At 41.7% G+C, this 26,575-nt stretch overlaps 2 protein-coding genes across 2 annotated transcripts in view; both read left to right on the top strand.

Annotated features, from left to right (window-relative positions):
* The window catches only part of BCKDHB (branched chain keto acid dehydrogenase E1 subunit beta), a 426,555-nt gene that overhangs the window by 75,349 nt on the left and 324,631 nt on the right, over positions 1-26,575 (top strand). The window lies entirely within an intron of this gene.
* The window catches only part of TTK (TTK protein kinase), a 50,132-nt gene that overhangs the window by 2,342 nt on the left and 21,215 nt on the right, over positions 1-26,575 (top strand). The window contains exons 3-13 of the mRNA XM_056109680.1: positions 958-1,064; positions 2,154-2,297; positions 2,698-2,809; positions 2,953-3,025; positions 3,324-3,418; positions 6,047-6,140; positions 7,297-7,417; positions 11,399-11,544; positions 13,251-13,387; positions 17,257-17,380; positions 20,900-20,992. Coding sequence (XP_055965655.1) covers positions 958-1,064; positions 2,154-2,297; positions 2,698-2,809; positions 2,953-3,025; positions 3,324-3,418; positions 6,047-6,140; positions 7,297-7,417; positions 11,399-11,544; positions 13,251-13,387; positions 17,257-17,380; positions 20,900-20,992 — 1,246 coding nt within the window. The remainder of the gene's footprint in view (positions 1-957; positions 1,065-2,153; positions 2,298-2,697; positions 2,810-2,952; positions 3,026-3,323; positions 3,419-6,046; positions 6,141-7,296; positions 7,418-11,398; positions 11,545-13,250; positions 13,388-17,256; positions 17,381-20,899; positions 20,993-26,575) is intronic.

The following is a 26,575-nucleotide window of genomic DNA, read 5'->3' as shown; positions in this document are numbered from 1 at the left end:
ATACTCAGATCTGCTGAAAAGGCAACAGTAGACACTTGTTTTCTATTGCTGGTTATGAATAACATATGATGTTGTGTGGCTGCTGTAGTGGCCGTACGATTTTGAAATTCGAAAATTTTAACACTTAAATCTGGAAGGATTTCTGCCAAAACCTGCTGGGTTCTGAGATTTGTTTCTGAGTCTCTGGGATCATGGCCGTTAAGCAGCTTGATCAGGAGCCAGAGAGGCTGTTTGTGGGCAATGACTCGGGATCTCGTTGGGGTGGGGAGGAAAGGGCTGGCTCCACCCCCATTCTGTGAGGCCCCGTGTGTCTCGTCACTGTGGGCCTAAACCTGACTGTCCAGTGGCCTCTGGAGGATGGCAGCCACCGGGCCGCCAGGGGGAACAAGCCAAGGCATAAAACCTATTTCCACCTGGGTTGGCCCAGCACTGGTAACCTACTGCAGGGACTGGATGCATTTCTGCCAAAAGCCACTGGATTTTGAGATTTGTTTGAGTCTCTGGGATCATGGCCATTAAGCAGTTCAATCAGGAACCAGAGAGGTCTTGCCTCCAATTATATAGCTGAGCCGGAGGTGGCTTGTGGGTGTGTCTCCCACATACCTAACTTTTGGCTGTTTACTTTCTTGGTAAACTTTGCCCCAAGTTTTTGGGGTCTGGCCCAAGGCACAGCAGCAATTTTGGGGTATCTGGAAGTCTGAAGGCGCCATCAGGCTGCTGATGCATTTGCCTCACGGGTACAGATTGACCTGCTGGCGGCACCATACCCCAATAGACTCAGCTTTAAAGGAATAAAAAAACCCAAACCTGTAGTGTGTGATTTTATGCATATAAAATAGCCCATATTTTTTGGGGAAAAAAAATTAAGATTCTGCCTTAGTTCCATCTAGAAGGCTACCAAATTTGGGTGTCTCTGATTTTTATTCTTTAAATTTGACTTGTAAATTTTTGTTGCAGTATTCAAGAGCCTGATGATGCACGTGACTACTTTCAGATGGCCAGAGCAAACTGCAAGAAATTTTCTTTTGTTCATATATCTTTTGCACAGTTTGAGCTCTCCCAAGGTAATCTAAAAATATCAATTTCAAATACTAAGTTATTTCCTGTGGGGCCAAAGAGGTAGTGCAGCAGGTAGGGCGCTCGCTTGCACGGAGCTGACCTGGGTTAGATCCCTGGCACGTCATGTGATCCCCCAAGTTCTGCCAGGAGGAACTTCTGTGCGTCTTAGGGTTTGGTTTGCCCCTTCCCCCCCTTCCTCCCCCCCGCAAACAAAATGGAACAAAAAAGCCCCTGTATTTTCTGTGCTAGCTTGTACCCTACTATTAAATCAGTTGCATAAGGTGAAATTAGAGGCAGATGAGATGGTCAGACTTCTTCGTCAAAACCCTGAACGAACGGTTTGAGGCCCTTCCTGTTCCTGGAGCGAGCAGATGCCACTGGGCTACACTAGCACTCACCAGGGGTGAGTGGAGATGTTACTGGCACCCGCTCAAGCAAATCATCTATCAGTGGGATGACAAGTGATACAAGTGATAGATAAAAAATACTACTACTCCGAATAAATCTGAATTTAACACTGTCAAGTATATTTATAATCCTAAAATTTTAAGAATTTGGGAGCCAGGGCTACAGCACATAGGGTGCTTACCTTACGTGCAGGAGACCCCAGTTTGAGCCAAAGCATCCCATGTGGTCTCTCGAGACTGCCAGGAGTAATCCCTGAGTGCAGTGCCACGAGTAACTCCTAAACATTGCTGGGTTTGACCCTCCCCCCATAAAAGTTATTTACAGAAATAAATAAATCATTTGTTTATGACATAAAGTACACGTGTGTGGGTCTTGGACTGAGTGTTTTGCCTAAACCTTGTCAGGGGGAGGTCGGAAAGGGTGGCATACCCGGCAGTGCTCAGGGGTTACTCACGGCTCTGCACTCAGGAACTACTCCTGGTTGGATTGGAGGGGGACCATATTGGATGCTGGGGATCAAATTTGGGTTGGATTAAATTTTCATGCAAGTGTCCTACCCAGTGTGCTCCAGCCTCCCTAAGACTTATAAACTCTTCCTAGGTCCCAAAGAATAAATATCTGCAGAATGAAAATTGCTGTATTAAATTTGTTTTTGGGTTTTATATTTATTTATTTATTTTGGTCAGGTAATTTCAAAAAAAGTAAACAGCTTCTTCAAAAAGCTGTAGAGTACGGAGCGGTACCTCTCGAAATGTTGGAAATTGCCATTCGTAATTTAAACCTTCAAAAGAAGCAGTTGCTTTCGGAGGAGGAAAAGAAGAGTTTTTCAGGTAACTGCTAATATATAGGAGTAGTTCTCTGGTAGATTGTCCTGCAATAAAAGGATTTAAGATAATCTGAAAAAAAAGTTCCGTTTGTGTAAAATGATCAAATCTGAATTTAAAGTTTCAATAAAGAAATATTCTAGAAGTAATATTCTTTGCTACTCTGTTGGAACTTGCTCCTGGTCAGATTTCAGTAATGAATTCGGAATAACTAAGCAAGAGAATGACTTTGCTTTAAAAAACAGAAAATGTACCTGTACAGTTAGATAATTAACACAGTCACAAACTTGTAGTTAGAGGATTATCTTTATAACCACCATCATGCTCTATTTTGGGGGGGGGGGGGGGGAGTATTTACCTTGAGTTGATACATTGCAAGTTAATCACAGTTTAAAAATTTTTGCAGCATCTACATTAATTGCTCAAGAATCCTTGCCCAATTCACTCGGACATTTGCAAAACAAGAATATCAGTTGTGACTCCAGGGTGCAGACTACCAAAACCAAGTTTTTATATGGGTAAGGAAAGAATTCATTTAGTTAAGTTCTCACACATTTATCTTATGATCCATATAAGAGTTTTTGTGTTGCAGTGTTAATGTTTAGCAATGGAAATCTGTGTAATGTTACTCTTTTTACGTTGTTATTTCTTTCTGTTTAAGAGAGAACATTCCACCTCTTGATGCAGAGATATGTTATCAAAATCCTATGAAAAAATCAAGCAAAACTAAAAGGGTATGTTTTTTAAACCTATTTTGAGCAGGCAGAGTCTGGCAAGCTATCTGTGGCGTATTTGATATGCCAAAAACAGTAACAATAATGGGTCTCATTCCCCTGACCCCGAAAGAGCCTCCAATATGGCACGTGGAGATGGGGCTAAAATCAGGGCTGGGACGAATGGAGAGACGTTACTGGCGCCCCCTTGAGTAAATTGATGAACAACAGGGTGACAGTGATACTTGGAGTAAAGTACTCATGGTGGGGTCGATGGTGATTTCCTAGTTGTTCATTAAATCTTTCAAAATATTTTCAGTCGTTCCTCTTTGGAAGAGTCCCAGTTAACCTTCTTAGTAGCCCAGATTATCAAGAGAGGACAGATGGCCCTGCCGTACCAAATTTCACAAAAAGGTATGTTTGCATTTTATGTTGTTTTGGTGCTTGAAGGATGGCAAAGTGAATTGAGTCTTTTATCGCACAATAGTAATTTGGATTTTTTATTTGGTATTGAAGTTTCCCATGTCTCAGTCCAGACAGCAAATGCAAAGAGCTGGGAACACATACCTTGCGTGCATGAGGCCCAGGCTTAATATGAGCCACTGCTTTGGGCCCCTGCCCGAGCACTTCTGGGTGAAATCCTAGAGAACCCTGATTCTGAGCGGGCCTGTGGCGGACCATAGCAACATTGCGTCGCTTGGCCTAAGCGTTGTACTCTGCTTGGTCGTGTCGTACCAGTGGTTGCCTCCAGGCCCTCAAAATAAAGGTCCCTCTTCAAAGTGTTAGGGGCAAAGGAATGTGTGGGCATTTTGACTTGACTTTGTCTTTTTGCTCGTTCACTGAAACGTGTTCATTAAAGGATCTGTTTAAAAACCAGGAACATGAAAGAAAAAAATAGATCAACATTAAGCTTAAAAGACTGAGCGGTTATTCCTGAAATAGATCCTCCTGATGTTTGAGTATTTCTTGCGTATGGGCAACCTCTCTGGAAAGATTGTCTTCTTAGTGTAGATGCACATCTCTGTACCCAAGGTGGAGAGAGGTCTGGAAACATTTTTCCCCCAGTGTTTGACAGAGAGAGAGAGAGAGAGAGAGAGGAGAGAGAGAGAGAGAGAGAGGAGAGAGAGAGCGAGCGAGAGAGAGAGAGAGATAGAGAGAGGAGGGGAGAGAGGAGAGGAGAGGAGAGGAGAGGGAAGGGGGAAGAGGGAAGGGGAAGGAGAAGGAGGAAAGAAAGAAAGAATGCTCTCAGAGGCTCTCCATTCACCTCTGAGCTGAGGGCATCATTGAGAACTTGTCAGGGTAGAGTTAGATGAAATTGTTCATCATATTTAGTGTGTTCTTCCTTCAATCTGGGTGGGGATTTTTGGATGGGGGTTTGGCCCACACCCGGTCATACTTGAGGTTACAGCTGGCTGACTCCTGGGTATGCACTCAGTAATCACTTTTGGTGATGCATGTGGGATGCTGGGGATTGAACCAGGATTGGGTGCAAGGCACAAGCTTTACTGCTTTATTATCTCTCTGGCTCCTGGGTGTATACTCTTTTTTTTTTTTTTTTTTTTTTTTTTTGCTTTTTGGGTCACACCCGGAGATGCACGAGGGTTACTCCTGGCTCATGCACTCAGGAATTACTCCTGGCGGTGCTCAGGGGACCATATGGGGTGCTGGGAATCGAGCCCGGGTGGGTTGGCCGCCGGCTGGGTCGGCCCCCCCCACGTGCAAGGCAGATACCCTATCCTACCCTACCCTACCCACTGTACTATTGCTCCAGCCCTAGGGTGTATCCTTTTTAAAAGAGAATTGGGGATCTTATATTCAGATGAACTAAGATAGTGATTCCAGTCTTATTTTAGGTGGGGATAGGAAGAAGTATGCCATACTCAGTGGTATTCAGAGTCTACTGTCAGCCAAACGCTCAGGGGGCCATGCAGTACTGGGAAGTTTTGTTTTAGGAAGCTGATGTTCACAGTACTGTTAATAAGGTTTCATGCATGCAATATTCCAGCACCACCCCTTCCCCCAGAGTGTCCTCTGCATCCGCCCCATTTTGTGGCCCTCCCAACATGGTGAGCTCTATTCTTTCAGTTCTCAGCTTCTGTTAATGCCAGAGATTGAATTCAGGCCTTTGATTTCTGTCTCTGGACCTCTGGTGTTTTTTTGCCTTTTTTCCCAAGCCGTGATCCGGACACCTGGCCATTCTCAGCCAACGAGACGAGCAGTTCAGTGCAAGAGCCCTGTGTTGCTGGGTATTACCTGGGCCATCTGGCAGCACAGGGCTGCCAGGGCTGCACCCAGTGGTTCTCAGGGAACCAGTTAATGATAGGTTCAAACAAGGATCAACTATAAGCAATTAGGACACTACCCCTGTTCTAATCTTTTTAGGCCTCCTCTGATTTATTATTTCTAAACTGTTATTAATATCTTTATTGGAAACGTTTCTTGGACTTCAGAGAATCATTTTGCAAGAAAACTTTAGGAATAAACAGATAGCTTTTAGTTGGTAAATAAGCAGATAGCTTTTAGTTTCTAGATTTTGTTTGTTTTTGATTTTTTGTCACACCTGGTGGTGTTAAGGGTTGACTCTGGCTTTGCACTGGGATCACTTCTGGTGGGGCTTGGGGAGACCAAATGGGATGCCAGGAATTGAACCCAGGATGACTGCTTGCAAAGAACATCAACAAAACCTTTCCAAGGAATTTTGGAGCAATAGCACAGCAGGTAGGGCGTTTGCCTTGCACACAGCCGCCGACCCGGGTTGATTCCTCCGCCCTTCTCGGAGAGCCCGGCAAGCTACCGATAGTATCTTGCCCGCATGGCTAAGCCTGGCAAGCTCCCCATGATGTATTCGATATGCCAAAAACAGTAACAACAAGTCTCACAGTTTGTTGTGAGACGTTACTGGTGCACGCTCGAGCAAATCAATGGACAACGGGAGGGCAGTTCTATAAAATCTGCATATTGCTAAAGACCACTTTTAAATAAATGAAATAAATAGTATGTAGATTAATTTCTAAAAACTTAAAATTGTTTTGTGGGTAATAGACACACCTTTGGATCAGAATGCCGAGATACGGTTATGCCTCTGCCCGGATCTAAATCAAGTGGAAGTGATTCCAGTGAATTGAGAAAGTTAAAGGTACTGTCATTTCTAAGTCTTTATGTGGAACAAGGGTTCCTGATCGGGGGCCCATGCAGTCATTTCTAGAGAAAGGGATTCCTAGTTTCTATGGTATTTTCAGGATGTTCCCGAAGCGTCAAGAGGTGTCGCACCTCACGCCTACTTTGCATGTGTGAGACTCTGGGTTTGATTCCCCAGTCCCATCAAAACTGTTACCAAGAGATGTGGTGCCTTTCCATTTTGGACACTGTACAGAAGTTCGTAGAACTCCGTCTCTTACGTTGTATGAAGACGTCCATAGAATGTTTCCTCAGCACTGAGGTGGGAGAGCAGGGATCATGGGCCGACTGTGGCAATATTATTACGCGGGTGTTTGAGCAGATTACTTGGCCTAAGATGGAAATAGCTGGGGGAGCCATTCTCTCTAGACTTTATTTCTTAGATATTTGGTCCTCTTAGCTGTTGATGACTGACTGTAGGTGTTTGGTCTTAAAGTCTAGCAAGGTGTGCGAGATAGAAGTGAGTAAATTAATTATGGTGGCACAGAGGTGACATACATACTTTTAGGGCCTAGCATCTTTGTATTCAGTTGTTAAGACGGGAAACGGTTCTACTGTTCACTACCTTGTGTGCTAATCTTTAGGGTAGGTATTCTGTTCTTAACCCCTGAGATCAGAATGTGGGTCTTTTCAGTTTTAGAGGCTTTATCATTCCTCACTTTTTAAGTTTGTGCTTAAAAACAGTGGTCATAACCAATCACAGCTTGGCAAATAGTACATTGTTGTGTCAAAGTTTTATAGCCTACATAGATCTTAATTTTGACTAGTTCTATTGTTTTTGGTTATGAAATGCAGTCACGGCGACTTTATTTTTGGATCACACACAGCGGTGCTCAGGTTTTGCATTCGAGTCACTTGTGGGGAAAGGAGGACCATATGGGATTCTAGGGATCTGATCATTCTCGGGTCCTATGGTAACAATATTGAGGAATGTTTTCTGTCTGATTCAAATTTTCTGGTTTCTCTTTTATTAAAAAAATGTTTTATGTGATTTTAGTGGAAAATTGTCCAAGCAACATTCTCAGGTACATGAAACTTTAGTAGTAGATTGTTCATTGAGACAACTTAGTACTGCTATTTATGGGACTTTCTTTGGTATCTTATTCTACATATAGTCGGTTCAGAATATACGTTCCAAGGAGCCTCTGATGGCAGATGAGAAGAATTCTGAATGCAGTACCGATTCTATAACTCTGAAGAATAAAGCTGAAGCAAGTCTTCTATCAAAATTAGAAGGTAAAAGAAATGAAAGGGACTCTTAATTTCAGTTTCTTTTTGTTTTGTTTTGGGAAGCCACAATGAACAATGCTGCTGGCTCTATGATCACTTCTGGCAGGCTCGGGAGACCAAGTTAGTTCCAGGGATCTAACCTGGGTTGGTCACATGCAACGCAAGCTCCTTACACATCGTACTACTGTTCCAGCCCAGTAGAGAGACAAGTTAAATAAAGTATACCACTTTGTGGAGCACCTTCTGTGTAGGTGAAAGGCCATGAGTTTCACCCCAGTAGCACCCCACGTGCTGAGTACGAGTCCAAAGACACTGTCACTTGGGACCCCTAGAGCCATAGCAAAGTGTGTGATCTCCAGTGCACCACAGTCAAATGTATGTGACCCCTGTCCTTGCAATAACAACAGGGGCAAGGAGAGGGAGAAAAGAATACTGTTGCATTTTGTTTTGGGGTCACACCCTGTGGTGCTCAGGATCACCCTTGACAGTGCTCAGTGATGATACGTAGTTTGCGGGCTTGAACGTGGATGCAAGGCAAATGCCCTCCTTGCTGTATTATCCCTTTTGGCCTTTGAATTGTGATGTTAAGACTGTCTATTTTCCTTCATGTTATAGTTCAATAGTATATCAAATACTGAATTTTGTAGAAAAGGATGTTTATTTGATTCATGGGCATATTAGGGGGGAAAATACAGTGGGATTGAGTTATTTCGATTGGCTGACAAATCCTTTGTAGAAAGGACATAGAAAATAGATAAGAATTCTTCCTTTCATCTTTTAAGAAACGTTTCCTTTTTTCTATATTACTGCTTAGATAAATAAGTCTAAGAGTATATAAATGTTTGAAATAGGGTCCTGAGAAGGTTGCCATTCCTTGTGGAAGATATACTGGCAATTGCAATGCTGGGTGGACGGTAGAACATAGCACGAGTACCACGTAAAGTCCTGTGCAAATTTGAAGAAATCTGAGGAACTAATACGGTTTTTGGGATGAAAGGAAATGTTGGAGAAGAAAGTGAAGAAACAGTATTTGAATAGGAAGAAGTAGCGATATTAGAGAATTTTGGGAGGAGCTATGCAAACTAAAGAATAAAATGTTTTTAATAAACTGTATAGTTTGAAAATTATAACACGGGTAGTAAAAATATGAGGAGATTAGGTAGGCTTTGAATGTCAGTCTAAATTTTAATTTCTTTTTTTTATATCAGGACTGTTGAAAGACTTTAATTGTCGTGCTTAGGATTTACTTCTCTGCACTCAGGAATAACTCCTTATGGTGCTCAGGGAACTCTCTGGGATGCTGGGTATCAAACCAAGTTGGGTGCATGCAAGGCAAGCACCTTGCCCTCTGTACTGTCTCGTTGACCTCATATTTAAGAACTTTTAGCAGCGTCATGAATTTGTGGGGCTTGTTGTTTTGGGGGGTTTTGTTTTGTCTTTCTTTTTGTTTGGGGGCTACACTCAGCTGTGCTCAGGGCTCACTCCTGGCTTTGTGGTTCAGGAATCACTCCTAGTATGTCTTGGGAGACTGTAGGTGATGCCCAGGATTGAAACCAGGTTCGCCTTATGCAAGGCAAGTGCCCCACCCGCTGTATTGTTTCTTCCTGATTTTTAGGAGCTATTAATATCATCTATGGGCTGGAGCGATGATAGCACAGCGGGTAGGGCATTTGCCTTGCACGTGACCGACCCGGGTTCAATTGCTTCGTTCTTCTCAGAGAGCCCAGCAAGCTACGGAGAGTATCCCTCCCGCATGGCAGAGCCTGGCAAGCTCCCCGTGTTGTATTTGATATGCCAAAAACAGTAACATGTCTCACAATGGAGATGTTACTGGTGCCCGCTCCAGCAAATCTATGAACAGTGGGAGGACAGTGCTACAGTGCTACTGAATTAATACCATCTAGGCATCATCTAAGTATCAACATTTGTTAGCTATATTATCAGTAATTTCTCTCAGTATGCAATGTCTGGTCTTAATACCTATTTTTTCAGTCCTTTTGTCTATTTTTGTGTTAATACTATCTTTACTACAGATAATTTTTTACATATATATGTCAGTCTTCAAGGTTATTTTATCTGTTACAGGCTTTTTTGGATTTCTATGTAAAAATATTAGTCTGTCAGCTTTCATGTTTTGGAAACTTGATTTTATGTGATGTTTTCATTTTTATTTTGAGGCCACAGCAGCAGGTGGTCAGGAGCTAATCCTGGCTCTGAGCTTGGGGTGGGGGGATCTCTCCTGGCAAACCTTGGGGGACCATGCTTGAGACTGATCTCAGACCTTTGGTATGCAAAGCTTGTGTTCCAGCCCAAAGAGCTCTCTCTGGTTCTGAAAACTGGAATTTTGACCGAGATTTGATAGGAGAATTTGATGACTTTACAGATCTATTTTCTAACCCACTGACATGCATGCCCCTTCCCTCACTGAAGGAGTCTCTACAATCTTAGAGAAAGGCTTTTTGTTTACCTTTTGCTAGCATTAATCCTAGATAATGGAATAGTTTTGTTTGGCTGCTAGCGTTTTGGTCCACACCTTGTAGCTCTTCAGCAACTCCTAATGAGTTGGGGTGGAACGTGGACTTCCAAAGCATGCACGCTAGCCCTCTGAACCATCTCCCCGGTTGTAACGATTTTTGATGCTATGATAATAAAAGGGTTCTTTTCTTTTGGGGGTGGGGTACACACCTTATGGTGATCTGGGCTCACTCCTGGCTCTGTGCTCAGGGGCCACTACTGTTGGTTCTCAGAGGACCGTGCAGGGTGCTCAGGATTGAGTCCACGTCAGACCCACCTCCTGCACTATCACCCTGAATGGGCTCTTTAAAAAAATATTTTGTCCTAATATTGCTGGTATATAAAGATACAAGCGCTTTTGGTCCTTGAGCATAGATACAGTGACATTACGAAATGCACTGAGCAATCACGATACTTTCTGTGGGTTTTTAAACGTTTAAATATAAGTGTTATATTTAAATGTTTAAAAACACTCTCGGTCCTTTTTGTTTTCTTCTTTGGTGTATTACATGTCTCTGATGTCATGACGAATAGAACGAATGAGACATAACATTCCTTTTTTGTTTGTTTTTATTTGGAGGCACAGTCAGCAGTGCTCAGGGCTGTGCTCAGAGACCACTTTTGGGAGTACTTTTGGGAATGCAGTGAACCCTAATACAGTGCGATCAAGCCAGGCTTGGCTATATGCAAGGCGAGCACCTACATACCTGCGCTATCTCTACAGCATTGCAATCTTATCTATTTCTTTATTTTAGATAAAACGCTTTTAGTAGTTACCCAGCAGGAAAATTGCTATAGAATTTTATAGTTATTCTTTATCACACAGTCATAATACAATGAGTTTTGCTTCTACCTGAGTTACCTAACAATTTAGCTAACAGTTATTCCTTAAAATATTTTAAGTTATTTTTTACAACTATCACAAAATCACAGATATCACAATTTTTTTTTGTGACTGGATATTGAATTTTATGAAATAATTTTTCAGCTCATTTTTTTTAGTTAATTCTGTTTCTTTGTTATGGCAAATAAACTCAACTTTAGAATGTTAAACAAACTTGTGTTTAGAAATCAACACAACGTGGCCATAATTTATTATCCATTTTGGAAATATTTATCCATTTGGAAATATTTTCTTTGGGATTTTTGTACTTATTATACAAAAGAAAATATTTATTTTGCTCTAGAAAGTAAACTATCCCTCTAGTCCCATATACACAGTTTTTTATTTCTGGTGAATACCAGGAACATTTAAATTTAGAATGGTCTCTGCATATTCTAGGTAATAATTTAGAAAGATCGGGTTGTAAATTTACTTCTTATTAGCACATGTCAACTGCTGGGTTGAAGTTTTTAATTCCTCTCTGTATTTCAAAGGGCAAAATGCTGATAGTTTATACCGTTATATAGCTTTAATTTTGTCGGTCTCTTAATATTCTTGCTTTCTAATGACAGCAGCAAATGTAATTTCAGGGACAAAAGAGCATCAAGGACCAAAAGTTTCAGAAAGCTGCCAGAAGCAACAGCAGTCTGAGAGGTCAGAATGTGTAAGCCAGAACCCTGCTGCATGTTATAAACAGTGGCAGGTCCCTGAGATGACTCCAAAAGTCGGCACAGAGGTAGTTTTCTTCTCCTTTAAGATGTAATATTAATCATGTGAGATTAATTATGTGCTCATAATGTGAGACTCCTGTTGCGTTGAATATTATCCTATACTACACATGTTGTCCTATATGTAGTGTAATAATTTACTTAAAAGTGAATCATAAAAAACTAATCATTAGGCATATGTTCACTAAGAATGTATGTCATGCTGATTTTTTTCTATTCTTATTGTGGTTTCTGTAGAGCTACAAAAACTTTTTACTGACTTTCAAATATGGAATTCCTATAGAACTTTATGGGTGCAGCAGCAGACCAGATTCTGTCTGCTGGTTATTTGCTGATGCCTGCTGTAGGCCATGCACCGTTGCTTCAGGATTTGTATGAAGTGAATTCTAGAGTACAGAGCATTGATTAAGATCATGATAGTAATTTTTTATATATATATACATAATATATTTATTTTGGGCTGGAGCGATAGCACAGCGGGTAGGGCGTTCGCCTTACAAGCGGCCAACATGGCCGACCCGAGTTCGATTCCTCCGCCCCTCTCGGAGAGCCCGGCAAGCTACCGAGAGTATCTCGCCCACACGGCAGAGCCTGGCAAGCTCCCCGTGACGTATTCGAGATGCCAGACACAGTAACAATAAAGTCTCCAATGGAGACGTTACTGGGCCCGCTCGAGCAAATCGACGATTAACGGGAGGACCGTGATCTGATCTGATATTTATTTTAAAAACTGAAATGTTTTAACACAGGCATGGTTGGAGAAAAAAGTTACAATTAACAGAAGCAAAAAAAAAAAAAAGTTGCTTATTCTTTAAATTGCACCAAAAAATTTCCTGAAAGTTCAATGTTCTATTAAAAAAAAAAAGAACTAAAAAGTCAACACAGATTTATCATTCAGAAAATGTCACTGGATTTTACTGTTTATTTATTTGCTATTTATTTATTTATTTATTTATTTATTTTGGTTTGGGGGCCACACCCAGATGTGTGACCTGACAATGTGCTGGGACCACATGTAGTGCTGGAGATTTGAACTGGGGTCTCCTGCTTGAAAGGCAAGAGTCAAACTCCAGGTATCATCTCTCCAGTCCATGAGCTTTAAAGACAAAAGAAACATCATATTACCAGGATAAATCAGATGCAAAGATGTATAACGGATAAAACAATCTGACATGTTTTTTTTCTCCAAAGAAATAACTACAAGACACTCAAGGGAAGAGATAAGCCAGTAATTTTACAGTCAATCTGTCCCTCGGGAATAAACTCACAAAACTGAAGATGTATTGTTTACATGACACTTACCTAAAAAACCTTCTAGAAGGTTGACTTAGCAGAATTACATATGACTTGAGTGTCAAAAACAAGTAGATTATCAGGGAATGCTGAAAAAATTTTACCGTGGAGCTATTAATAAAAGATCCTTAGGAGTCAGGATTAAAGACTTAATAAGATTATTATAGTTTAATACTGGTATGATAACCCCGATGGGTCATCATATTAGATCCTGATTTGCTATGCATGGGTATCTTTATCCTTGGAGTAGAATCTAAGCAAAACTTAAGGAGATAAGCTAAAATGGGAGTGAAACACAATACCTATTTTAGCGTGTTTTTGTTTTTCTATTTTTGTTTTCTTTTGGGAGCTATAATGTTTGTGAGTCACTGAACAGACGGCTGATTGAAAACTAAATGTTGGTGTGTCGTTCTTTGTCTAGCACAAGCAAACCTCTTTCGAACAGTCTGCTTTTTCAGTTTCAAAGAAGTCACCACCAGTGTCAGTACCTAAATGGATTGACCCAAAATCTGTTTGTGAAACACCCAGCAGCAAAACCCTGGATGATTACATGAGCTGGTAATTTCTTTTGCTTTGAGTTGGATACATACAAATAACAAGAGCTTTGGGGCCAGATCTGCCTAGAGTTGAATGCTGCTATGCTCAAGATTGTTTTGAATATACATGATTTTTCTCTGTATCAGATGTTTCATCTGTAAAAGAGGGGAGGGGATGAGGGTTATAACATACCTTTAAGAACTGTGGTGTAAATTTCTGTCTTATTCTTATCTGTACCTACAACTTGTAAATAAAGATTAGTATTCTTAGTGCAGGGCTGGAGCGATCGCACAGCAGTAGGGCGTTTGCCTTACAAGCGGCCAACATGGCCGACCCGAGTTCGATTCCTCCGCCCCTCTCGGAGAGCCCGGCAAGCTACCAAGAGTATTCGATATGCCAGACACAGTAACAACAAAGTCTCCCATGGAGACGTTACTGGGCCCGCTCGAGCAAATCGATGAACAACGGGAGGACCGTGATTGATTGATTGTTAGTGCAGGTAAAGGAGCTATTAATTGGAATGTGATAGTTTCTTTTTTTTTTTAAATTTATTTATTGAGTCACCATGAGAAAAGTTACTAAGCTTTCAGGTTTAAGTCTCGGCAATACAATGATCAAACACCCATGCCTTCACCATTGCACATTTTCCACCACCAAGAACCCCCAATAAACCCCCCTTCCCACCCTTCCTGATGCCTGTGAGGCAGATGATTTCCACTTAACTCTTCTCGACATTGATTACATTCATTATTTCGACAAAAGATGCACCATTATTGTTTAGAATTTCCCCCCAACAATCAGAATTGCTGAAAAGGCATTGTGAAATAATTTGTTTTCTATTGCTGGTTATGAATACCACATGATGTCACATGACCACAAGAGAGATTTCGGATTTCTAATATTTTAATAATTAAGTCTGGAGCCAAAAGCCGCATAGTCCCGAGATTGGTTTGGGTGCCTCTGGGTCCACTGCCGGGCCAGAGAGCTGCTTGTGGGTGGGCAACTCGTGGCCTCAGTGGGGTGGGATGGACGTGCCAGTCCCCCCCTCCGTCCCATGAGGCCACAGTTGCCCCATCACCCCCGGCTCATACCTGGCTGTCCAATAAGCTCTGAGGCGGCGGCCACCGTGCTGCCGGGGGTGGGGAAGCGGGGGAGGGAGGCAGAAGAGACAGACATCCTTTCCCTCCTGGAGTGGGGGGGGCAGGGCACTGTAGTTTAATGCATAGATCCATTCACATTTCTGATGAAAGCTGCTGGACTCCGAATTAAGTCTGTGTGCCTCTGGGGCCATGGCCATGCCGGAGAGCCGCTCCTGGGGGCAAACTCGTGGTCTAAAAGATTAGGTTGGTTTTGTAGGTCATCTTTCTAAAGGAGGTGGATAAGAAATTGGATCCAAGAAATTGAATGATCAGTGCTGGTGGATAGGAAATTCACTGGATACTGAAAATTCTAAACATTTCAAAGAAAGGAACTAAAGGAATGTGGCATATCAGGTATTTCAACTAAGGGCTGTATTTCAGGTATACTTCTGATGTCTTTGAAGATACTTAAATCCATGAAACTTTGTTTTTCATTTCAGTATAATCCATGCTCTTATTAGAATAGGCTTTAGAGTTTTTATAACCTATTTTCCTGCTACTAAAATATTTTTTTTATAGATTTTTATTAGTGAAACACCATGAGGTACAGTTGTAGACTTACAAATTTTTGTGCTTGGGTTTCAGTTATATAATGATCAAATACCCATCCCTCCATCAGTGCCCAATCTTCAACACCGTGGATCCCAGTATCCCTCTCACCCCCCGTCCCCCCCATCTCACCCTGCCTCTGTGGCAGGGCATTCCCTTTTGTTCTCTCTCTCCTTTTGGGTGCTGTGGTTTGCAAGAGAGGCATTGAGTAGCAATCATGTTCGGTCTATAGTCTACTTTCAGAATGCTTCTCCCATCCTGGAAGGATACTCCCAACACCCTTTATTTGGTGCTCCCTTCTCTATCTGAGCTGCCTTTTCTCCCAGCATGTGCCACTGGCCTCCAAGCCATGGAGTGAATTTTCTGGTACTTATCTCGGCTACTCTTGGGTGTTAGTCTCCCATTTTGTTACTTTATGTTCCCCAGATGAATGCACTCTTTCTATGTCTATCCTGCTCTTTCTGACTCATTTCACTTAACATGATACTTTCTATGTTGATCCATTTATATGCAAACTTAATGACTTCATCTTTTCTAAAAGCTGCATAATATTCCATTTTGCGGATGTACCAAAGTTTCTTTAACCAGTCATCTGTTCTTGGGCACTCGGGTTTTTTCCAGATTTTGGCTATTGTAAACAGTGCTGCAATGAACAAACAAGTGCAGATGTCACTTCAACTGTACATTTTTGCCGCTTTGGGATATATTCCCAGGAGTGGTATTGCTGGGTCAAATGGGAGCTCAATTTCTAATTTTTGGAGAATCGTCCATACTATTTTCAAAAAGGGCTGAACCAGTCGGCACTCCCACCAGTAATGGAGGAGCGTCTTTTTCTTGCCACATCCACGCCAGCACCTGTTGCTTTTGTTCTTGTGGATGTGGGCCAGTCTCTGTGGTGTGAGATGATATCTCATTGTTGTTTTGATCTGCATCTCCCTGATCATTAGTGATGTAGAGGATTTTTTCATGTGCCTTTAAGCCATTCAGATTTCTTTTTTGAGAAAGTTTTTGTTTATTTCGTCGCCCCATTTTATTTATTTATTTATTTATTTTTACTAAGCTTGGTTTTCAGTTATACAATGATCAAGTACCCATCCCTCCACCAGTGCCCATCCTCCATCACCACGGGTCCCAGCATCCCTCCCACCCCCCATCCCCCCGTCCCACCCTGCCTCTGTGGCAGGGCATTCTCCCCTGTTCTCTCTCTCTTCTTTTGGGTACTGTGTTTTGCAAGAGAGGCATTGAGTGGCAATCATGTTTGGTCTATAGACTACTTTTAGCATGTCTCTCCCACCCTGGGAGGGTCTTCACAACACCCTTTATTTGGTGCTCTCTTCTCTGTCTGAGCTTCCTTTTCACCTAGCACATGTGGCTGGCCTTCAAGTCATGGAGCAAAATTCCTGGTACTAATCTCAGCCATTCCTTCGTCGCCCCATTTTTAATGGGGTTGGATGTTCTCTTCTTGTGGAGTTTAACCAGTACTTTGTATATCCTGGATATCAACCCCTTGTCAGATGTGTATTCGGCGAATATCCTTTCCCATTCTGTAGACTGTCTCTGTATTTTGCTCACTGTATAACTTATATTTTAAGGAATAATTGTTGGGTAAAATAGTTTTGTGTCATTTTTTGTGTCAACAAATAGATTATTGTCATCAAATGGTTTTAGAACTCCTTTAGGCCAAGTTCTAGGCGTTGAGAATATAATAATAAATGAGCCAAACACAAATGGGAACGGCATGGCTTTAAGTTAAAAGGCCAAATTGCACTGATATAATTGGCGTTCAGGTTGTTGTAGAACCGTTATGGAATATTATTATGGAATATTATAGGATATTCTATAATATAGAATGAAAGAAACTGAATTATATTACTCTTAAAATAAACCAGCAGAAAACCTTTGATCAGCTATTACTTTGCTTTGATAAAAATAGTCCCAACTCCATATTTTAAATGCTCTTATTTATATGACATGGATTTTTTGTTTGGGGGCAAAAAATTTACTTTCAGAAAGAATTTCCCTCAAGTAAAATTCTGGTGACGTTGTATCTAGAATATGCAACATATATTCAGCTATACTACGAAAACTGACCCGTATTTTCTTTGACCTAGCATATTTAAATTTATGTTTGTCTCTTAATGTCCCAGAAAAACTGAGTTGAAATCTTAGGTTTTAAATTTTAAGAAAATCTATTCTTTCTAGTTTTAGAACTCCGGTTGTAAAGAATGACTTTCCACCTGCTTGTCAGTTGTCAACACCTTATAGCCAACTTGCCTTCTTCCAGCAACAACAGCAAATACCTGTTACTCCACTTCAGAATTTACAGGTGCGCGATTTCTTCATATTATGTCAACTTCAAAAAATTTGATTTTCAGAGCGTTTTGACAGTCTTAAGAACATAATCTTATCAGGCAGAACTCTTTTCTGATGACTTCAAAGGGTGCTCATGACTTTCAGGGGGTACATTATTTCTTTTTTTTTTTCCCCAGTATTTCCCCCCTTTCTGGTGGGGGTGGGGAGGGTTCTGCCCGGGAGACCTGGGGCCCCTTAAAGAAATTCTTGATCCACCAGGCCTGCAGGCCTCGCTGCTGTGTTTAGGACTGCACCTGGCTATGCCTGGAAGAAATCTTGTGCCAGAGATCCTCTAGCCATAGGCAAGATGTTTCCCCTCATCCCTAAACTGACTCCCGAACCTGGGAGAAAAGTGACAAATGGAGCTAATGAAGTGTCTTTTCATGAGCTCAGCCAAATGTGGGGAAGCTTTTCCCTGCTGGACCACTTGGATATCTGTAGCGTCACTTGCAGACCACACAGTCTGTACAGGTGGGGTGAAGGACAGGAGTATCTCTATCTGTCCTGTCTCCTGCCAGGGCCAGTCTGCTGGATTTCACAGGCCTTATACGGACTGCCAGTTAGAGGTTCCCCAGCTCTAAACCAGGCTAAGGAATCTTACTTGAATAGTTGAATCAAATTTCTTCTTATGATTTACATTTTTTAAAAATTTCCATTAATGAGCAGTATGATTTCCCTGAGCGATAGCACAGCAGGTAGGGCGTTTGCCTTGCACGAGGCCGACCTGGCCGACCCGAGTTCGATTCCTCCGCCCTTCTTGGAGATCCCAGCAAGCTACCGAGAGTATCTCACCCGGTTGGCAAAGCCTGGCAAGCTACCCGGGGCATATTCGATATGCCAAACACAGTAACGAGTCTCACAATGGAGACGTTATTGGACCCGCTCAAGCAAATCGATGAACAACGGAGGACAGTGACAGTGACCGTGATGATTTTATTGGTTATTAAATATATTATTATGGGCTGGAGCGATAGCACAGCGGTAGGGCGTTTGCCTTGCGCGCAGCCTGCCCGGCCGAGCCCGGTTCGATTGCTCAGCCCCTCTCGGAGAGCCCGGCAAGCTACTGAGAGTATTCCGCCCGCACGGCAGAGCCTGGCAAGCCACCCGTGACGTATTCGATATGCCAAACACAGTAACAACAAAAGTCTCCAATGGAGACATTACTGGGCCCGCTCGAGCAAATCGATGAACAATGGGAGGATAGTGATAGTGATAAATATATTATAAATAAACATATAAAATAAGAGAAAAAATTTATTGGTGAGACAGTGGCATTGTCATTTGAAGAAAAATTACTTTTCTGGAGTCAACACTAAAATTAGTTTCTAATAACTATCTTAGTGTAAGCTTACTAATAGTAGAAAGTGTGGATTTCAAGAGAGACTCTCCTGTCATGAATCTTGACATCACTTTTTACTAGATTTGTTTCCTTTCACAGATTACTTAGACGTTATGTCCATTTTATCATATGTAAAACAGGGATGAAAAAAAAAAGTACCCCATTGGATGAGTGCACATACTTAATTCACTGGCATTGATGTTACTCACACTCAAATCTAGTACCTAATCGATGGCAAATAATGGAAATAATCGCACTTGTTAAATAAAGTCACAAAACAAACCTTCATAATGATAACTATACAAGTTAAGAGTTAAAAATATGGTTAGAATGATTTTGGCTTTTTTTTTTTTTTTTTTTTTTTTGCTTTTTGGCTCACACCCAGTGATACTCAGAGGTTACTCCTGGCTCTGCACTGAGGCATTAACTCCTGGTGGTGCTTGGGGGACCGTATGGGATGCCGGGGATTGAACTCTGGTAGGTCACATGCAAGGCAAACGTCCTACCCACTGTACCATCGGCTCCGTCCACTTGTTTTTGTTTTTGGTCTTGGGCTATACCCAGAGCTGCTGGAGGCCTGGTTCTGTGCACAAGAACCGTCCCTGGCAGTGCTTGACCCATGTGGTGCTGGGGATTTAAACAGGTCATGCACAAGGCAAACACTTCACCTGCAATATATATTCACCTGCAATATGTGTGTGTGTGTGTGTGTGTGTGTATGTGAATGACACATATACATATATTTGTGTGTGTATATATCTACCTATCTATATATCTTTCTAGCCCCAGAATAATTTTGTTCTGAGAAAAGTGTAAGCTGTTAAGAAGAAAGAACATCTAATAGAGATGTTCTGTGTAAGTATAAGAAGCTCAAAAAGAGCAGGGAAGAGAAGCTAATGAAAAAATTTGATAAAATTATAGGTTAGGGGCTACAGTTACAGTGCAGCATAGAGGGTGCTTGCTTGACTCACAACCCACAGTCCCTGGCACCATATTTGGTTTCCCATTTTCAGGACGTAGGCCCGACTCTGCCCTCAGGAATTACTCCTGGCGGGGCTGGGGGAAACCATATGGGATGCTGGGGATCAAACCCACGTGCAAGGCCAGCACCCTTCCGCCTGAACTGTCTCTCCAGCTGCTCAGTAGTGTCTTTCACTGTTAGAGGTTAAAGGAATTAGGAACCTTACCTTTTTAATATTACACAGGAGATTCTACCATGTGGGATCTAAGTCAGGACTTAGATAAAATGAGGGTTACTGAGAACCTTGTTTCAACTTGGTGGATCAGCTAAATAGGAGCCCTTTAAACATCATAACTCTGGAGAGAGCTACTGCAAAAGGAAAGAGAATTAAAGGAGTGCTATGTAGTATATTATTTGGTAGTTTGCTGGTGAATATGCTAAAATTCAAAGTCAGCGGGGCTGGAGCAATAGCACAGCAGGTAGGGCGTTTGCCTTGCATGCTTCTGACTTTCGGCATCCCATATGGTTCTCCCAAGCACCGCCAGGAGTAATTCCTGAGTGCAGAGCCCAGAGTAGCCATGAGCGTTGTTGGGCGTGACCCAAAAAGCAAAATAAATACAATTTAAGGTCGGTAACTCAGTAAACATCACCCAGCAAATGGGGAATTGCTAATATTTATATTTTTTTGACTTGCCCTTTTAGCACCATAGTACATTCATTCCTCCCTTTATAATTAATGCTATGCTAAAAGAGGAAGAAAAAAATATAATATTTGTATGTTTACATATGTTTGGATAGATGGAAGTAGGTTATATGGAAAAAAGGTGGGAGATTTGTGAGTTTGTATATTGATGGCAAATGATTTTTTCCCTTCTTTTTTCTCTCAATATATTTATTAAGAGGAAGCTCAAGGGGCTGGGGAGATGGCCCAAAGGGCTGAAGTACATCCTTTGCCCAGTTTGACCAACACGTCTTCATGCCCTCCTAGAACTGCTGGGTGGGCCTTCCCCTCAAAAAAAGAAGAAAAGATATATTCGAGACCTGAAATATTTGTTGGTTAATGTCTTCTTTTTTGATGAAAGTGTGATTTTAAAATTGAAAGCATTTCACTATACTAAATGCATGTTTGCAAGTTAGTTTCTCTGGCCTGTTCTTGGAATTTTGAAAGTTTAATGTGATTTTTAATTATTTAGATTTCAGCCTCCTCTGCAACAAATGAATGCATTTTAGTTAAAGGAAGAATTTATTCCATATTGAAGCAGATAGGAAGTGGAGGCTCAAGCAAGGTAAGTACCTGAGTTTGGGGGAATGGGAAGCACACGCAGCAGTCCACGGGGCCTACCCCCTAGTGGTGCTCAGGGTATAGATGCTGTGCTGGGAATTCAAACTGGTGAAGGCAGATATTCAGCTCATGACATAACCCCAGTGCTATCTCTCCTGCTTCCTCTTGATTTTGTTTTTTGCCAGGACCTCACACGTGAAAGTATGTGCTTTGCCATTGAGCTGCGTTCCCAGCCCATGTGTATTAGAGAAATTCACTGTAGCACTGTCCTCCCATTGTTCATCGATTTGCTCAAGTGGGCGTCAGTAATGTCTCCATTGTGGGACTTGTTGTTACTGTTTTTGGCGTATCGAATACGCCATGGGGAGCTTGCCAGGCTCTGCCGTGCGGGCGGGATGCTCTCGGTAGCTTGCCGGGCTCTCTGGAATCTAACTCAGGTCGGCTGCGTGCAAGACAAACGCCCTACCCGCTGAAGTTTCCTTTCTTTGTCTTTTTTCCTTTGGTGGATCTTTTTTTTTAACTTTTAGAAATCCACACTTGGCATGAGCAGAAAGATCCTTTTTGTCCTCTTCTACTATTCTCTCTCCTCAACATATCTTAACCCAAATTTCTTGTTCTTTCCTCCAGAGTCCCATGCTTCCAAATTTCTTCTCTGACATTCACTTTGACTTGGGAGTGGCAAGTAGTAGCTATTTATTCATGTGAGTCTTAAAGTCAGAGCATGGTGCAAATTAAATAATATGCTTGGGATGACTCATCATCAATGTTTTTGACTAATGAATTTTATTTTATTTGGACTTTGCCACTTCAGAAATAGTCTCAATAGTTAGTACACAGTGAAATTGGACAATCTCATTTTCTAAGTATATCTTGAGTTCTGAATTTATATGGATATATGTCTTTGGATGAAATATTTCTCAAACGACTTAGCTAAAGTATCTTTACTTCTTTTCATTCTGTTCTCTTACATTCACCTAAAGTTAGATATCTACCTTAACCTCTTACCAAAACAATTCATCAAGACCATGAATTACTACCTACATGTTTCTCTTTGGTTATCTTCAGCTTTGTGTTACTTGACACTCTGGGACAACTGATTAATCTTTTACTTGAAACTTCTTCCACATGCTATCTCTCAGTTTTCTTCCTCTGACAGGCCATTTCTTTCCAGTTCAAGATCTTGATCTTTATGATGCAATAAAGATCCAGGGCTCAGTCTTAACCTTTTGCTTTTCTGTAAACTCACTCCCCAGTGTTCCATCTCGTTATGCTGTTTTACATACCTTGTTTATGCTGATAATTTCCAGATTTATGTTTTCTGCTCAAGACCTCTTCCTTGAATTCCAGACATACCTTGTTTCACTGCTCACTTCTTTTCCTAGGTGTCTTCTGGATGTTTCAAACTTAATCTGTGCCAATCATAACTTCTTGCACCATAGTCTGTCCTTTCAGTAAATCTCGACTCCTTTCTTCCTATTGCTAGGCCAAAAACCGTTGACTCCACTATTCCCACACATGGTTTTAGCCAATCAGCAAGTCTTATTCTTCTGCTGTAAGTGTATCTAGAATCTGAGTATTTCTTACCACCTCCTCTCTCGTCATTTTGGTTGAAGCAATGATGATCTTTCACCTGCATTACTACAAGAGCTTTCCAAGTAGTCTCATTGGTGCAGTGCTTGCTCACCTGTTCTGTTTGGACAGAATTGATTTTCCTCCAGATATCCGCGTGTCTTTGCTTCAGTGTTCTCCAGTCAGGTCTTCACTTACCACATACTTGAAGACTCAGCTCCTACTTTCCTACTGTCATTGAGTTCCATGCTCCCCTCCCGTGCTTTATTTATCTCTGCCGTTCATATGCTAGTGTGCTCTGGAAGGGACTATTTCATTTATCTGTGTGCCCTTATGCTTGAAGGGAACACAAAGCATGCACGTTTTCCTTATCAACACAAGTTTGTTTCATTATGTCAAATGGGCCATAGATCATCCACAAAGGAGAAAAACTAAAAGCCTTCCCTCTAAGATCAGGGATGAGACAAGGATGCCCACTCTCTCCGCTGCTGTTCAGTATAGTACTGGAAGTACTTGCAATGGAGGTTAGGTAAGAAAAAGATATTAAAGGGCTTTCAGGTAGGAAAGGAAGAAATCATGCTCTCACTATTCGCAGACTATATGATACTCTACTTAGAGAACCCTAAAACCTCTATCAAGAAAGTCCTAGAAACAATAGACTTGTATGGTAAAGTTGCGGCTATAAAATCAATACCCAAAAGTCCATGGCTTTCCTATACACAAATAGTGAGAGAGAAGAAAATGACATGAAAAGAACAATCCCGTTCACAATCAAGCCTCAGAAAATCAAGTACCTAAGAATCAGCTTAACTAAGGACATAAAGGACCTGTACAAAGAAAACTACAAAACGCTACTTCAGGAACTGAAAGAGGACACAAGGAAATGGAAAGATATCCCTTGCTCATGGATCAGGAGAATTAACACTGTCAAAAGGCAGTACTTCCCAAAGCACTGTACAAATTCAATGCAATCCCTATTACGATACCCATGACATTCTTCAAAGAACTGGAGCAAACACTCCTGACATTCATATGGAACAATAAGCCCCCACGAATAGCTAAAGCAATTCTTGGGGAAAAGAAAATGGGAGGAATCAACCTCCTAACTTCAAACTCTACAAAGCAGTAATAATTAAAACAGCATGGTACTGGAACAAAGGCAGAGCCACAGACCAATGGAACAGGATGGAATATGCCTACACACAACCCCAAATGTATAAACATCTAATCTTTGATAAGGGAGCAAGAAATGTGAAGTGGAGCAAGCAAAGCCTCTTTAACAAATTGTGCTGGCAAAACTGGACAGCTACATGCAAAAAAGTGGGCTCAGATCTCTACCTAACACCATGTACAAAAGTCAGATCAAAATAGATTAAAGACCTCAACATCAGACCGGAATCCATAAGGTACATTGAAGACAAAGTTGGCAAAACCCCACAACATTGAAGCTAGCGGTATCTTCATAGATGATACGCCACTGGCCAAGCAAGTGAAAACAGAGATAGATAAATGGGACTATCTTAAACTAAGAAGCTTCTGCACCTCGAGAGAAACAGTGACCAAAATACAAAGACAGTCTGCAGAATGGGAAAGGATATTCGCCAAATACACATCTGACAAGGGGTTGATATCCAGGATATACAAAATACTGGTTAAACTCCACAAGAAGAAAACATCCAACCCCATCCAAAAATGGGCTGATTTCTCAAAGAAGAAATCCAAATAGCTAAAAGGCACATGAGGAAATGCTTTACATCACTAATCATCAGGAAGATGCAGATCAAAACAACAATGAGATATCTCACACCACAGAGACTGGCCCACATACAAAAGAACAAAAGCAACCGGTGTTGGCACGGATGTGGCGAGAAAAGTACCCTCCTTCACTGCTGGTGGGAATGCCAACTGGTTGAGCCCTTTTGGAGAACAGTATAGACGATCCTCAAAAAATTAGAAATTGAGCTCCCATTTGACTCGCAATACCACTCCTGGGAATGTATCCTGGAAAGGCAAAAAAGTACAGTCGAAATGACATCTGCACTTGTATGCTCATTGCTGCACTGTTCATAATAGCCAAAATTTGGAAAAAACCCTAGTGCCCAAGAACAGATGACTGGTTAAAGAAACTTTGGTACATGTACATAACGGAATCCAATGCAGCTGTTAGAAAATATGAAGTCATGAAATTTACATACAAGTGGTTCTACATGGAAAGTATTTTGCTAAGTGAAATGAGCCAGAAAGAGAGGGACAGACATAGAAAGCCTGCACTCATCTGGGGAATATAAAGTAACAGAATGGGAGTTGAACTCCCAAGAATAGTTGAGATAAGTACCAGGAAGTCTGCTCCGGGGCTTGGAAGCGAGCAGCACATGCTAGGGGAAAAGGCAGCTCAGATAGAGAAGGGAAGACCACGTAACGGATGTTTGAAGGACTTGCTTGGGATGAGAGATGAGTGCTGAAAGTAGACTATAGATCAAACACGATGGCCACTCAATACCTCTACTGCAAACTACAAGACCCTGGAGGAAAGAGTGAGCAAAAGGGAATGCCCTGCCATAGAGGCAGGGTGGGGGTGGGGGTGGGGGATGGGGAGCGGGAGGAATACAGGGAGCATTGGAGGTGGAGAATGGGCACTGGTGGAGGGATGGGCACTCGATCATTGTATAACTGAAACCTAATCACGAAAGTTTGTAAGTCTTACTGTACCTCATGGTGTTTCACTAATTAAATAAAAAGAAAGAAAAATAATGTTAAAATAAGTATGCTCCACCAAAAAAAAGTGTGTGTGGGGGGGGGGTGGGTGTTGCATAGGACATACCAGGGACAGAACTGCTTCTTGGCTACTCACTTCTTGGCTCTTTCACTGTTTGAACTTGTCTGGAATGACAACATGTTGTGTGGGAAGTCTGGTGGATTCCTTTTGTCACAAATGGCTTATGTGAAGTGAGGGAGGATGTCACCTTCCTCTCTGCCCACCTCCGTCACCTGGGCACGAGCCTGAGAGCATTACAACTGAGCAAGGCTGCCAGGAGCACCCAAAGCTGTTTGGTTGCTTGTGCCCGAACAATTTCACCAGGCATCATCAGATTGCGCCCCAGATCTCCCACTCGATCTCAGTGTAGGAAATAATCCCTACCACCCAGTTGATACGAGAGTATCTCCCTGCGCCGCAAAGCCTGGCAAGCTACCCGTGTTGTATTTGATATGCCAGAAACTAACTAAATTCATCATTATTTGGTTTAATGATTATGGTGCAATTGGCAAAATCCACATGAGTCAAGGGGGGAAAAAAACAGGGTTATGTGCTTTATGAAATTAATACTCTTTATGCTTTGTCTATTCTAGAATTTAGTTAAGACTAACAAATTCTATTAGGAGCATTTAAAAAGGTCATAGGGGGGTTGGAGAGATAGCACAGTGGGTAGGGCATTTGCCTTGCATGCGGCCAACCCGGGTTCGATTCCCAGCATTCCATATGGTCCCCGGAGCACTGCCAGGAGTAATTTCTGAGTGCAGAGCCAGGAGTAACCCCTGTGCATTGCCAGGTGTGACCCAAAAAGCAAAATAAATAAATAAAAAGGTCATGGGGCAATTGGAAATGGTCAGGATAAGGCCTTTCTAGTTCTTTATTAATTTTTCATTGAAACTGGCAAACTGTGACAGACCCATTTCCAGGGAAATAGGGAATTAGGAAATCTAAACCAGCCTATTGGCTCTTACAAAAGTTTTTCCAGAGCAGGGAAAATTAGTTAGTAAAAACACATACATGTGAGAAGATGGTTTAGATGTTTCCATTTTAATACTTTGAAATCATACATAGTTTTGGTATACTAAAAATCTTTTTTTGTGTATATATGCCTGACAATTTTAATAGGCTTTAAAGTGTCTGCCATTTTCTGTCCTGTTGATGGTGGGCTAACGTGTGCTGTGCGCCAAACCTCTCTCACTTAATTTTCTAAACCTATGTGACAGATACTGACATTTTACTTTTATAAAAACATAATAGTATATCCTC

This window comes from Sorex fumeus, unplaced genomic scaffold (assembly GCF_029834395.1).
Source record: "Sorex fumeus unplaced genomic scaffold, SorFum_2.1 ptg000008l, whole genome shotgun sequence".
Classification (NCBI taxonomy): Eukaryota; Metazoa; Chordata; class Mammalia; order Eulipotyphla; family Soricidae; genus Sorex; species Sorex fumeus.
Note: the sequence above shows the minus strand (reverse complement) of the source record. Positions and strands in the feature narration are given on the sequence as shown.